The 13,873-nt window shown below is 36.9% G+C and overlaps 1 protein-coding gene and 1 pseudogene across 2 annotated transcripts; both read right to left on the reverse strand.

The window, feature by feature from the left end:
• Positions 1-1,525: 1,525 nt before the first annotated feature.
• On the reverse strand, positions 1,526-7,501 carry LOC110757287 (uncharacterized; annotated as a pseudogene). Its single transcript, XR_015825654.1, has 6 exons — positions 7,321-7,501; positions 6,715-6,965; positions 6,402-6,606; positions 5,997-6,087; positions 2,471-5,916; positions 1,526-2,342 (listed from the first exon to the last, which is right to left on the reverse strand). The product of XR_015825654.1 is annotated as an uncharacterized LOC110757287 (transcript).
• A 1,086-nt stretch (positions 7,502-8,587) lies between these two features.
• Positions 8,588-13,641, reverse strand: LOC110757292 (uncharacterized). The gene is made up of 10 exons (XM_021958871.2): positions 13,418-13,641; positions 12,485-12,707; positions 12,155-12,359; positions 11,774-11,864; positions 11,540-11,685; positions 10,217-10,460; positions 10,012-10,116; positions 9,677-9,859; positions 9,386-9,590; positions 8,588-9,192 (listed from the first exon to the last, which is right to left on the reverse strand). The coding sequence occupies exons 2-10, from the start codon at positions 12,702-12,704 to the stop codon at positions 8,705-8,707; spliced, it is 1,887 nt and encodes a 628-aa protein (XP_021814563.2). The 5' UTR covers positions 12,705-12,707; positions 13,418-13,641; the 3' UTR covers positions 8,588-8,704.
• Positions 13,642-13,873: the final 232 nt, after the last annotated feature.

The following is a 13,873-nucleotide window of genomic DNA, read 5'->3' on the forward strand; positions in this document are numbered from 1 at the left end:
AATATTTCACCCCAACATGAACATCACCTTTTTGGAGTTTATTGAAATAGAATGGCTTGGCTTCCACTCACATAATGTCACAAATCAATAAATCTATGGTATCATTAGCGATAATGTTCAACAACAAAGGAAAAAATGCTTTGGTATTAGACATGAACCTATTACAAGAGTATCAAAAACGCTTGTCGTGTATTTAAAACCAACATATATATGTATCACTAGATACTCAAAATCGGGGTCCGTGCATTAAATCAAACTCCATGCTAAATTATTGTCTAAAGTGCCTCAAAATCGGGGTCCGTGCATTGAGCTTCGTGAGAGAAAATTGAGCTAAGTGAGAGTACATTATCAAAGCACTTGTGTGTGCCATAAATCCGTTGAAACAGCAATTCTGGGAGACCGATCGCAAGCATTGAGATACCGATCGCAAGCATTGAGATACCGATCAGATAAGTGTCATAAATACTTGCCGAGCATTCACAGGAAACGTAAATACGTATCACTACATACTCAAACTCAGGGTTTGCAAAAACAAAACCAATCAGACATGAACCGATTACATAAGTGATGAGCACATAAACTATCACATTTATTATCCCTGAATATATTTGTTAGTAATTGATTTTCTTACAATTTTAGTTAATTAGGTTTGTTTTTCACTTTTGCACTTGCTTACATACCCATTACATAAAGATGAGTTAATTGGAAACTAAAAATGAGTAAAGAAATGTAAAAGAAATGAAACAACACAAGAAACCAAAGAAAAACAGAAACAACACTTTCTATCACCATTTTATCACCTATTTACCACCTGTGAACAGTGCTGTGAACAGTGAAAATGAACAGTGCGACCGGTCATGAACAGTGACGACCGGTCGTTCTGGGACAGATTCATGTGCGACCGGTCGCCTGAACAGTAACGATCGGTCGTTTTTTGGCAGATTCGTTTCTCTGTTTTTCCAGTTTCGACCTCTGTCCAGTGTTTTGCCTATAACTTTCCAACCGTTTATCCAAATTTCACGTTCTTTATACGGTTGGATTCAGCACACAAAAACAAAGAACACATCGCGGACTTTGAATTTAAATGAGAATGGCATAGATGAATTATCACAATGTGAAATTAAAATGTAACAAACACTAGGGTTTCGGAATCCACCCTAAACAATTCTACCCAAGTTCATGAATACTCAAGTGATGAACTCTAAACGTGTTGATGAAGGTGTTCGCAATCAAGACCAGTACTAGTGGCTCAAGACGCATTGATTCTCTCTAATATACGTAAAGTGCAGTACTAGTGCTACAATGCTTGTGCCTTCCCTATAACCGAATTTAGGTGTGCTTAGTACTTTGATTCAATTACAAGAAAAACCCATTAAGCTCAAAGAGAATATGAACACCACAAGAACCCTAATCTCATGATGTTTACATTAGGTATTCAAGAAACCAATTCACATGGATGATTCTTACTTCATCCATTTATTGCTTAGGATAACATGAAGATACACATAATCCCAACAACCTCAAGAAGCATGCTTTCAAAGGTGATCAATCAAAAAAGAACATACATCAAGGATAGATTAATTTGGTGAATTGGAATTCATCAACAATATCTAGAAATTCATACACTCAAGCATCAAAACAATAAGGTTTTCATGTTTAGGGCTTCAACCTAAGCCCTAGCTAAATAAGAAGTTACATTGAAACTAAGAAATTACAAGAAACAAATAAAATGAAAGAAACTAAGAACAAAGAGGAGAAAGAGAATGCATCTTCAACCCCTTGGATCCTTGCCTCAAGGCTCCCCAAGGTTCTCTCTAATTGTTATGCCATTCTTCCCTCCCCTTAGTTGCTCCTTGCTCTCCTCCTTCTTGCTCTCTAGCTCTCAAAATCTCTGCAAAGTTTGGAATGATAGAATGATTTCAATGGCTGATGCTCTTTGCACTCCTCTCTCCTCCTTTCTAGCTTTTCCAAAATATTTTTAATATAAAACAATTACTTTTGTTAAAGCCTTAAGCCTTGTCTCCTTGCCATGATGGCTCTTTTGTTATTGTCTTCACCAAGATGCTCTTTGTTTCAGATAATATCTCTCAACCAAAGTAATTTCTTGTTACCAAGTGTTATGGTAACAAGAAGAATCAATATAACATTATGGAGGTAAAAAACTGGCCTACTTCGGATTTCCAGACCTGCTGTAACATATAGGATCAGTTGGATAGGCTAAACTTGTCCAATGGAGCTCAAATTTGGATATGTTGTAGTTAACATCCATTGGAACAAGTTTCATGAAGATCTTCACCTCATTCAAGCATTGGAGCATGCTGATCCAAGGCCAAGAAGTTGACCTACGAAAATGAACAAAATCAGAATTTATAACCAATAATGCACTTTTAGCTCATTTTCATTCTAACCAAGGTAAAATCTAAGAAAACACAAAAAGGAAGTAAAAAGCTATAAAATGTCAAGAACTAACTCAAAATAATAGGTGAATAATGTTGTGCGCAGCGGAAGCGGATTGCACTGGGTGGACAATATGGAACCGTTGAAACAAACAAGACAAATATGAAAATAGCAAAATCCAAGAGACACAAGGATTTATACTGGTTCGGCCCGTGTGTAGCCTACGTCCAGTTCAAAAATGGCAAGAACTTCCACTAGTATCCCAAAGGAGATTACAAACAAATGAGATTAAACACTCTCACCTAGTCTAGGAATTATAGAGTTTAACTCTCACAACCCAAATCCCAAATACACCCAAGTCACTCACACACAAAAGGTGCAGCAGCAAAGACACAATGGTGCATACGGCTTGCCCCTGTGACAAGAACACTCTCTCACCTATTGTGCTTACCAAAACTGCCCACACTTTGTCTCTCTGCCAAGCCTTCATTATATAACCAAGAACTTGGTCCAACAGCTGCATGAGTACCTTCAAAGTCCTCCACAGAACAAGGGACATTAATGCACTGGAACAACTCAACCACCAGCATTGGAAAAGAAACCAGCCGCTCCTCTTTGCTGCCAACGAAGTCCCTAATGAAGCATAGCTGTTGGCTTCTCAAGGAACCCAAGAGCCAAAAGTAGTAGCAATAATGAAAAGATTATTCTACTTTTCTCTTTTCTCTCTCTAAAGCTCACGGCTGCCACTCCCTAGTTTGCAATCAATATGCAACTAGTCAAACTTGCTTTTTCCATTTTCCAGCTTGCTTCACATGGCTTTTGTTCCCTCCTTTATGACAAAGGCCAACATTCCCTTCCCTTGATAGCTTGCCCACGTGCTACATGTCTTCCTTTTGTACTTTTGTTAATGTGAAAGTCTATCAACAAAAAACACTTCCTTTGCTTTCGGCAAATGCATGAGAAAGGAAATAAACAATCTCTTCCTTTCTCCAAGTGGACGACATGCAACACAGCAAAGATAGTAGACAAAATAATATTTGAGCCAATATTCAACAAATAATATGAAAAATCATGTGTAAAAATGAACCGAACAATAACTTCATCCCATTTGGCATCAAATTCTTCTCTGCTGTCTATATCCCATATGCAATTGCACAGTTCTGAAAAACACTCTCTAATGCCCACTTTCTCTGTCAATTTATTCATTATATGCCATATGCAATATCTATGGAATGTTGTCGGGAAGCTTATCGCAATCGTCTTTGCAATAGCTGCATCTTGATCTGTAATGATCATTTTGGGTGCCCCATGTGGCATGGCTTTCTTAAATTCCTCAAACAACCAAACAAATGCTTCTATGGGATGTTAACTTAAACCCAATATTTTCCAATCCCCCTGCTAGCACCTCAAGAAGGCTTACTTGTTGATGTACTGAGATGTTAACTTCGGAAAGATGTGCATTATACACCTTTGTAGAATCTGTAAGTTTACGGTGAGATCTCAACAAATGGACTTTATCGTATGCTGTCATTTCATGGTTGTGTTCCTCCTTGAACTTTACAACAGTGTACTTATTCTTTTCATATGGCTTCAAAATTGCAAGTTTAGCCATGCAACCAGTTCGAACACATCCTCGCCTTCTTTTCTTCCGACCAACCTTGCTCTCTGTATGCCCTTGTTTACAACATACAAATTCTTTCCTTACTACCTCCCCTGTGACTCTGGAAGTTTTGGTTGTATAACACCGAACGCCAAATCCTGCTTTTTTTGCATACACATTATACATTTTTAACACATCCTCAAGGGAATCAAATTCAAGTCCCACTTGTGGTTTGAACTCCACACTTACTTCCGGAGTCACCTCCAATTCAGACTCCATTTCAGAATTCTTTCAATTTAATCATGGATATCACATAAACATCATAATAATGTCGGCATATGCTCCCAACCAACATTCAAATATATATTAACTACATAATTATATGCATAATAAATATAAACATGCGGTTATATTTTCACGAGACACAGTTATGAATTTGTCATGTATGGCAAATGAAACCTGAACACAAATTCTTGCTAGCATTGTTTATTCTTAATATGTGAAAAACATTTATGAACCTCTGCTGTATGGCAAATGATACCTGCCAGATAGACTCTTTTTAGCATAGTTTATTCTTAATCTGTGAAAACCAATTTTCAACTTGTGATGTATTGCAAATCAACCAATTAACACAGCTTTTTGCTACCATAGTTTATTCTTAATCTATGAAAGAGTTCTGAACTACTGATGTGTGGTATTCTTCTGAATTGATTGTACTAATCAACAATACTATAGTCTCTTCATAATCTGTTTTTTCTGGTCAATCTTAATTAGTTCAAACACCGTGCTACCCCCCTCCCCCCCTTAGGAAGCCTTTCTGAGTCTCTAGTGAAACAATGAAACAGCTAACATTCAAAGTAGTGTAACTATTCAACCAAAACAAAAGTTGCGTAACTAATGGCCATATACTTGGTCAAATACTCAATTTCACAAATATAGGATATCTCTTACCTTAGAATTCGGAGCTTCCTGTAGAAATATGACAATGGAGCAACAATCTAGCTCGATTTCAACCCCAAATATTTCTAGATTCCTCAAATATCACAATGGAGCAACAACACAGCTTCTACAAATATGGATTCCAACTCAGAGATTTTAAAACCAACAGTATAGAACCAGAGCCAAGTACTCATTTTGTGGTCTCCAATCATCAAGTAATGAACTCAAGAAAAAAAAATATTACACAGGTAGATGAAACTTGCTTTGTATGGTATGGTATGAATCACCAAACTAGACAAATGAAAAGAGAGAAATGAATTACAGAGGTAGATGAAACTTGCTTTGTAGGTATGAATGACCAAACAAGAAAAGAGAATTAGAGGGGTAGACCGTAGGGAGGGAGGGAGGAGAATATCAAACCAGAAGAGGAAAAAAAAATTGTGTTCTTCAACAGAGCTTCTGTTTTTGGAGGGAGTGAGGAGAGAGCATGCGCAAGAAGAAAAAAAGAAAGAGAATTACAGTGGTAGATCGTAGGGAGGGAGGGAAGAGAATACCAAACCAGAAAAGAAATTGTGTTGTTCAAGAGAGTATTGTTTTTGGAGGGAGGGATATTTTTGGAGGGAGAGAGGAGAGAGCATGCGCATAACAGGGAGTGTTCCAGTGCAATATTCACAGCTAGAATTGCTTTTCAGAGAATCCAACGGTGTTCTCATATTAAGTCCTCATTTAGAGGTTCTTGCTAGAGCCTTGCCCATTTAGAATTACCTTATCTGATGAAAGGTGAAAGCCTCTATCTAATGTTTTTACTATGAAGCAAACCAAGGAAATTCTTACTTTCCTGCTACGAAGGGAACGCCCTTTTTAGAGTTAGCCGGTATCTCCCCTTGCAAGCCAGGAATGATCTCAGTCATTGCTTGAACAATCTTGGGATCTTCACTGTAGCTTTCATAACATCGACCCCATCTTGGATCTCTGCAAACCTGCACACACAGACAGAAGAGAGGAATTTGAGCTCAGCTTAAATTAAAGTGACCTATGTGGATACTACTTATTTATTTACCGCTATACATGGTGCAAAGACATATGGAATGCCTGTAGCTCTAACTTCGAGTGCCGTTGCAGCTCCGATCCTCTTAACAAGTTGAGGGTCTCTGCTTGATTTCAGTTTGAGGAAATTGACATTAGTACAAATTTACTCTTTCTTGAATTCTGTATAGTTTCAACTCCTAAGAAGACTAAAGAAACAACTTTCTCATTTGAATGGCATCAGATGTGTACTATGGTGGTAGTTTGGATTTTGAGAAATATATTGATACTTGGCCCTGATTTTTGCCTCTCTCCAAACTAAATGCTAGGACAACACTTTTTTATTTTCTAAACTTAATCAATATTCAAGACTTTGAGACTAGGATTAGAAAAGAAAAGTAAGGGAAATGTTAGTATGGTTGAAGGCATATCTACTTGCCTGGTAGCTCCAAGGCCAACATTGTGGGGAAAGATTGTTGCCTTGTAGACATTGTTGTGGCCATGAACAGCATCAATACCATAAATCAATGGAATCCAAGCCGAGTTGATAAAGAAGGCTTTTGAAAATCATTCACCAGTTTAACCCAAGTCTCTGCAGAAGCCTTTTGTACTCTTAACACTCACAACCCCACTTAATATACTCCCTGCCCAAAACAAATTTCTTCTTCCCTTAAACAAAACTTACCTACATAAAATTAGACTTTTGATTCCAGTGATAGAGAAAAGAAAAGAAAAATGGAAGTCATGTTTACCAATGAAGTACTTCTTCATCACCTCAGCTGACGCAACACCCATCTATCTGCACCATGTGGCCAATCTTTTCCTCCAAAGTCATCCGGCTCATCAGATCCTTGATTCTAGTATTTAATGGTTGTTTGGGGTCCTTATATTTAATGTACTCTGCTTCTGCTATCGCTATGCTGCAGAAACATAAGCGAAGAAGCCCCGCCAAGAAGACGGGAAGTCTAGCCATTTCCTGTCCCAAAATATTTACACATGAATGCTGCAATGCCCAAGTAGAAAAGCCACTTTAAGGTAGGAAGAGGAATGATCAACCAAAATTATGAAAAAGTAGAAACTCTACAACTAGAAATGAAACAGTAAAAGGTGAACCTTTTTCTTTTTTTTTATTTTAAAGAAAAGTATTAAGCAGCCATCTTACTATGTTTAAAGAGAAAGAAATCAAAAGGACCCTTATATTGAAATAGAGAATGAAAGAGCACCCAGTTTTTAAGCACCTAAAAGACAATAAAAAAGTTACATTTCTTCAAGTCAGAAACAGAACACTTGCATAGTAGCTGTTTGGTTTCTAAGAAAAAAAAGGCAAATAAAAGAGAATTGTGACTATGAATTTGTACATGGTTTGTTGCTATTTCCTGATTACACCCAACAGAGAGCTCTGTAATTGAATCACCACTAGGCTCACTTGAATGGAGGACTTCATCATTCTGGAAACTAAAAGTTTCTTGTTTCTCAGCAAACAAACATGGCATTTAAGAACTTGCATGTGGAACAAGAAACACTGGAAAGTGAGAAAGAACTCAGAACTTACAGACAAGTAAAGGAGACCCAAGAGGCAATGACCTCTGCTCTGTTGAAGGAAGAGAGTGAGAGCCAGAGAGAGTTGCGTGAAAAATGTAAAGTTGGGACTTGGAAAAAAGCAGCTTTGTCTTGATTTACCAAACACTTTTTCATTCAGAATTTTAAAAATAAGCTGCTTATTTTAAAAGCACAGCAAGCCTTCAAAGGAAGTTGGCTGTCAAGTCAATTGATTAAAAGCTTTGATATGATACTTTTATCTTAGCGAGTGCAGAAAACTGACTTCTAGGAACGTAAACTCGTTTGCTTCTTCATTCATGTACTCATAAATTATCTGCTACTCTCTATTGTTCCAATTACCACTAGCAGTAATACTAAAGAGAGCAAGAAACGCCTTTAATTCAGAAAATGCTAAACAGAGCAACATCTAATATAACCTTGACTTGTATGGGAACTCCCATGGCACGTTGGTAGTGTGTGTAAGAAACCCCCTCTCCCTTTGTAGTTTAGACTATCGATTGTATTAAAAAATATAATAATCATAAATTACTGAATTAAATAGTTAAACAAAAACCAATCACTCCAGATTGAAGGCTATATGAGCGTCTGTCAGAAGGGGCTAGTAATAATATGACATGACAACTTATTTTATACTGTACTAAAAAAAATATAAGACCATATGCACGGATGATCATGTACAGGGCCAAGACCTGTGAAATTATCTGCAACCATATTTTCTTCTCTGAAGATGTGTCGAACACAAAAAGTGAAGATTTGGTTCTGCATATGCCAAACATTCTGGATGACAGATCGAATATTCCACGGTAGTCGGATATCTTTATTGACGATTTGCAAAACCTTTTAATCTCCCTCAATCTCTATATTGGATAGTCGTGTTCTAAGAGCACACTGACGAGCATGACGAAGAGCCAACGGTTTTAATGTAAGTGTATCCATGACTTGTAGCACAACATATGAACTAGTCATGTTAAACATTGCTAAAGCATTACCATAATTTCTCATGCAATACGAATACTTATGAATGAATGTTAGTTCACTAGAATGCATGTCTGAAAAAAATACCTATTGGATTCATTGAGAAACTTTACTCACAAATTTAAATTAAAGGCTTATAAGCCTCTGATTAATGATTTTATTATTGAGATAAATAACCATCCATTTTGAAGAGTACTACATGAATACCTAGTTGAAATGGGTGGGGGTTGTAGTGAGGCCAAATCCAAATGGGAAGAGAGGGTCATAATGTGCATCTCCAACATTCATAGGTAGCTGATCGACGGTTTTGAACCAAGTGCGAGAAAGCTTTCCAGTGAAACCGTAGTCACCAAATAAAACATCAGCTATTCCTTGGCCTTCAGTTCCTGGAAGCCAAGCTGCGACAAGAGCATCAATCGAAGCAACATAGGGTTGGATCACAACAGGACGGCCGGATATGACAATAACAACACATTTCACAGCACTGCAAACGTTAGTGATGGTGGTCGGGCCAGGGTCGGGGATTGTCAAATTTAAGCTGTCACCAAATGTCTCAGCATATGGATGTTCTCCGACTATAACAATGGCATACGTGAAATTATTTGACTTCACAAAGTCAGCATCAGGATTCTCCTTGTAGACTACTTGTGCTTTTGGATCCACTGTGTTCTTTATGGCAGTAAGAATTGTGGTACCTGTTGAAAAAAAAATCAGTTTCATGTAAGATTTTAGTAGTCCCTGTCAGGCCTCAGACAAACATGTCTCCAGTCCTTTATTTTTTTAAATAGGTTTTGATCATAGTATAAAAGCTCTTCTCTGCAGTACCATTAGGTCAACTCCAAAGAATGATGACTTTCACACACCCAAAAGATGAGGCTCTCAATTTACCTTCTGTGAGATTGTTGCCACTTAATCCCTGCCACTCAATAGTCCACCCGCCACACTGATAGCCAAGATTATCTGCATGACTGCCAGCTACAAGTATTTTTGATGTCTTCTTGGGAAGGGGTAGCAATGGCTTTTCAGCAGATTCACCATTCTTTAGCAGCACCAGCGATCTCCTCACAGCTTCCCTAGCCAGTTCTCTATGTTCCTGTGAAATTAGTAATACAAAACACTAGATTAAGTTTCCCACATTAGTATTGCTTGTAGAATGGTGTCAAGTTTATCAATAACTACCTGACTGCCAAGCTGGTGGACCAGGCTCATATCAGCGAACGGTTCCTCAAATAGGCCCATGACAAACTTAACTCGCAAAATTCTCTTTACTGCATCATCAATTCTGCTCATGGGAATGATCTTATTTTTCACCAGGAAGGTTAAACCGTCAATGAATTCCGTATAGTTGTAAGGAACCATGACCTTTAAGATGCAGAGAAATAGGTGTGTTAGAAGTCAACTAACTAACATCATCAACTTTATTCAATTTAATTTAAGAAAGAAAGAAAGAAAGAAAGAAAGAAAGAAGAAAAAATAAATAAAAAATGCGAACAAGAAGAGATGCAGGTTATTACCATGTCAATGCCAGCATTGATTCCTGCCTGAATTGAATAAGAGTAGTTGGCATGAGGTGGAGAGGTGATCCTGTCAATACCCTCCCAATCTGAAATGACAAAACCCTGAAACAATCCACAAGGTTGTATAATAATGCTTTAGTTTTTAAATTGATATTAGTGAAACGGACCAAGAACGGAAATAAAAACAGAAATATGATTTTACCCTGAAACGTAGCGTGTTCTTAAGGAAGCCAGTGACAAGATCATGATTAGCATGCATCTTTACTCCATTCCAGCTTGAGTAGGATACCATAATGGTTGCCACACCCTTGATGATTGAGTTATAGTAGCCTGGCATGTGAATGCTGAGCAAGCCGTGTCTGTTTATCACAGTGTTATTCTCATTGATGCCTTTGGTTGTTCCACCATCACCCACAAAATGCTTTGCACAAGCTGCAACGTTTTTACTTCCAACAGAAATAACAGAACATTATAAACTAAATAGCTTGTAAAATTAATAACAAACTTATTGTTTGGAATCAAAAAATTATTAATGATTTTTTAGATAATGTGTAACGAGAACTGGAATTGTAAATACGCTCTTTTCTCTATGGTGATTGATAATTCTAATTACTAATATTAACAGTCCTTTTATGCACAAATCAGAGTGCAACAATATGGGGAGAACAGTGGCCTTTGCAACCACAGTAAATTAACTTTGCAGTTCCTAGAGTACCTACTGATTATTTCTCTGAAGGAGCTTAAATGCACTCTTCATCTCTTACTTTATTCAATAACCAACACCACCCCCCTCCAAAGATAAGGATAAAAAGAAAGATAAAGAAAAAGGGAAGGGAAGGGAAGGGAAGGAATTCCTATAGGAATCAAGGATGCCGTATTGGATTTATGTGGGCCAATAAAGCAAACTAGGACCAAATCAAACTTCATACTATAGGATAAATATCTCTCCCTCTCTCTCTCTCTCTCTCTCTCTCTCTCTCTTTTAATTTTTGTTTGGTATTTTAGTGCTTCACTTTTGCTTTTGATTTACACAGTTAGTGGAACATGGTCCATTCACATAAGTCCACAACCAGATACATGAATACAAAAATGTTACTTTCATAGGATCATTATGACCAATGTACCAAGCACATTGAAATGGATGGAACTGAGGTTACAAATAAGAGATGACAGAAACGATACAAACTATAAAAAAAAATTAAGCACTAACCTATAACATCAGATGATCAATTTTGAGATGGACAAAACTCAGGGTTACAAATATTTTTCACAAACCTATGACATAATTAGGCCTTGCATGTTAAGGCTCCAGAGTCCTTCTGGTTTCGAGAAATAATCTCTTTTTACATTTTTCATAGAATGAAATTGCAATACAGATACCATGCAAGTTTTAGTCTAATTATGTACAATTAATTACCTTATCTGATCATAGGCAAAAGTTTAGCACAGTTAAATGTTAACCAAACTAGTTTATTAAACAGACATAGACAACTTAAGTCAAAAACCAAGGAATTAAAATTCTTACTTTCCTGCTACGAAGGGAACACCCTTTCTAGAGTTAGCTGGTATCTCCCCTTGTAAGCCGGGAATGATCTCAGTCATTGCTTGAACAATCTTAGGATCTTCACTGTAGCTTTCATAACAGCGACCCCATCTTGGATCTCTGCAAACCTGCACAGATAGAATTAAGAGGAATCACAGCTCAGCTTAAAGTGACTTATGTTGATACTTGTCAGATGAACGATATAATTCTAGTTACCGCTATACAAGGGGCAAAGACATATGGAATGCCTGTAGCTCTAACTTCAAGTGCAGTTGCAGCTCCGATCCTCTTAACAAGTTCTGGATCCCTGGTTGATTTAAAGTTTGAGGAAGTTTATATTAGTACAAATTTTATCTTTGTTGAATTTTCTATAGTTTGAACTCTTAAGAAGACTAAAGGCTAGCAGTTGAAGAAACAAATTTCTCAATTTTCTCATATATGGAATTGGCTCATCTCCATCTTTACACAACTTTACTTCTATCAGGCTTTGAATATTACAGCACCAGAGACAGGAAAAGAAAACATTCACATGGCATCTTGAGACTAGGATTACAAAACAACTATGCAAAATTTTAATATTGAGGGCATACTACTTGCCTGGTGGCCCCGAGCCCAATATTGTGAGGAAAGATTGTTGCCTTGTAGACGTTGTTGTGGCCATGAACAGCATCAATACCATAAATCAATGGAATTCCAAGCCGAGTTGATAAAGAACCCTTTTGAAAATCATTGACCATGTTAATCCAAGTTTCTGCAGAAGCCTTTTGTGCTGGAACACTCCCACCCCCACTTAATATGCTCCCTGCTCAAAACAGATTTCTGCTTCCATTAAATCCAACTTACATACAAATGAAGAAGTGACACTATTCTTTTTTAATCTATATAGGTTTTGTTCACAGAGAAAAGAAAATTGATAGTGATATTTACCAATGAAGTACTTCTTCATCACCTCAGCTGAAGCGACACTGCGGTCTATCTGCACCATTTGGCCAATCTTTTCCTCCAAAGTCATCCGGCTCACTAAATCCTTGATTCTAGAATTTAATGGCTGTTTGGGGTCTTTATAATTAATGTATTGTGCTTGAGCTATGGCTATGTAGAAACATAAGAAAAGAAGTCCCATCAAGAAGATGGGAATTCTAGCCATTTCCTGTTCAAATATTGTTACAGATGAATGTAATCCTCAATTAGAAAGCCACTCAGGCAGGAGGTACAGATACATGAAGAGGAATTCTCAACCAAAATTCTGAAAAGGAAAAGAGTTCTAAAACTAGAACATGAAACAGTGTAAAGATGAAGAAAATTTCAAGAAAAGTATAAAGCGCATCTTATGTATCTCAGGAATTCAAGCACCAATGGAATAGTTGCAATATATTTATAAATAAAATTTTAAAAAAATCCTGCAGCTAAAATTAGGCCCAGAGAAAGGAATCAAAAAGACCCTTGTAGCAAAATAGGGAGCTAAACAGAACCCAAGTTTCAAGCAACTACAAAACAACAACAAAAAGTTACATTTCTTCAAGTGGAAAACAGAGAAACAGAGCACAACCAAAAGTCCAAAAAAAAAAAAAAAAATTTTGTTTGACCCTTTTTGAAGAACTGTTTGGGGTCTAAGAAAAAAAAAAGGAGTATAAAAGAAAATTGGGATTTTGAATTTATGGGATGGTCTGTGTCATTTAGTTGGAACCAAATTCTTGAAACCAAACTGAGAGCTGAGTAATTGAATCACCAATAGGCTCAGTTCAATGAAGCATTTCATCATTCTGGAATCTAAAAATTTCTCTTTTCTCAGCAAACAAACAAGGCATTAAAGAACTTGCATGTGGAACAAAATTCACTAAAAAGTAGGACAGAACTTACAGAAACAAATGGAGATCCAAAAGGCAACGACGTCTTCTCAGTTGAATGGAGAGAGAGAGAGAGAGAGAGAGAGTTGCAAGAAAAATGTGAAGTTGGGATTTGAAAAATGTGTATGGCAGAAGTGGATTTTATAGAAAATTTGCAGTCATTTGACTGAAAAATTATGGTATGATAATTTTATATCTTAGCGGGTAAAGAAAGGTGCTGACTTTTCCAGGAATGCAAACTTGTTTGTTTCGCATATAAATCATCCCTATCTTAAATTGGTCAAATTAGCACATATTCTTAACTATTGTTCCAACTTTTAAATTACTCAGTTGATCTTATACGAAATAATCTCACATCAATAATTTCTGGTATGATATTTTCATATTTACTATTTAGAAAATCATACACAAACTCCCATAAATCCTACATATTGCCTTCTTAGGACAACACAAATCCTCCCAAAAAAAT

This window comes from Prunus avium, chromosome 7 (genome assembly GCF_965620075.1).
Source record: "Prunus avium chromosome 7, drPruAviu1.hap1.1, whole genome shotgun sequence".
In the NCBI taxonomy this organism is placed as follows: Eukaryota; Viridiplantae; Streptophyta; class Magnoliopsida; order Rosales; family Rosaceae; genus Prunus; species Prunus avium.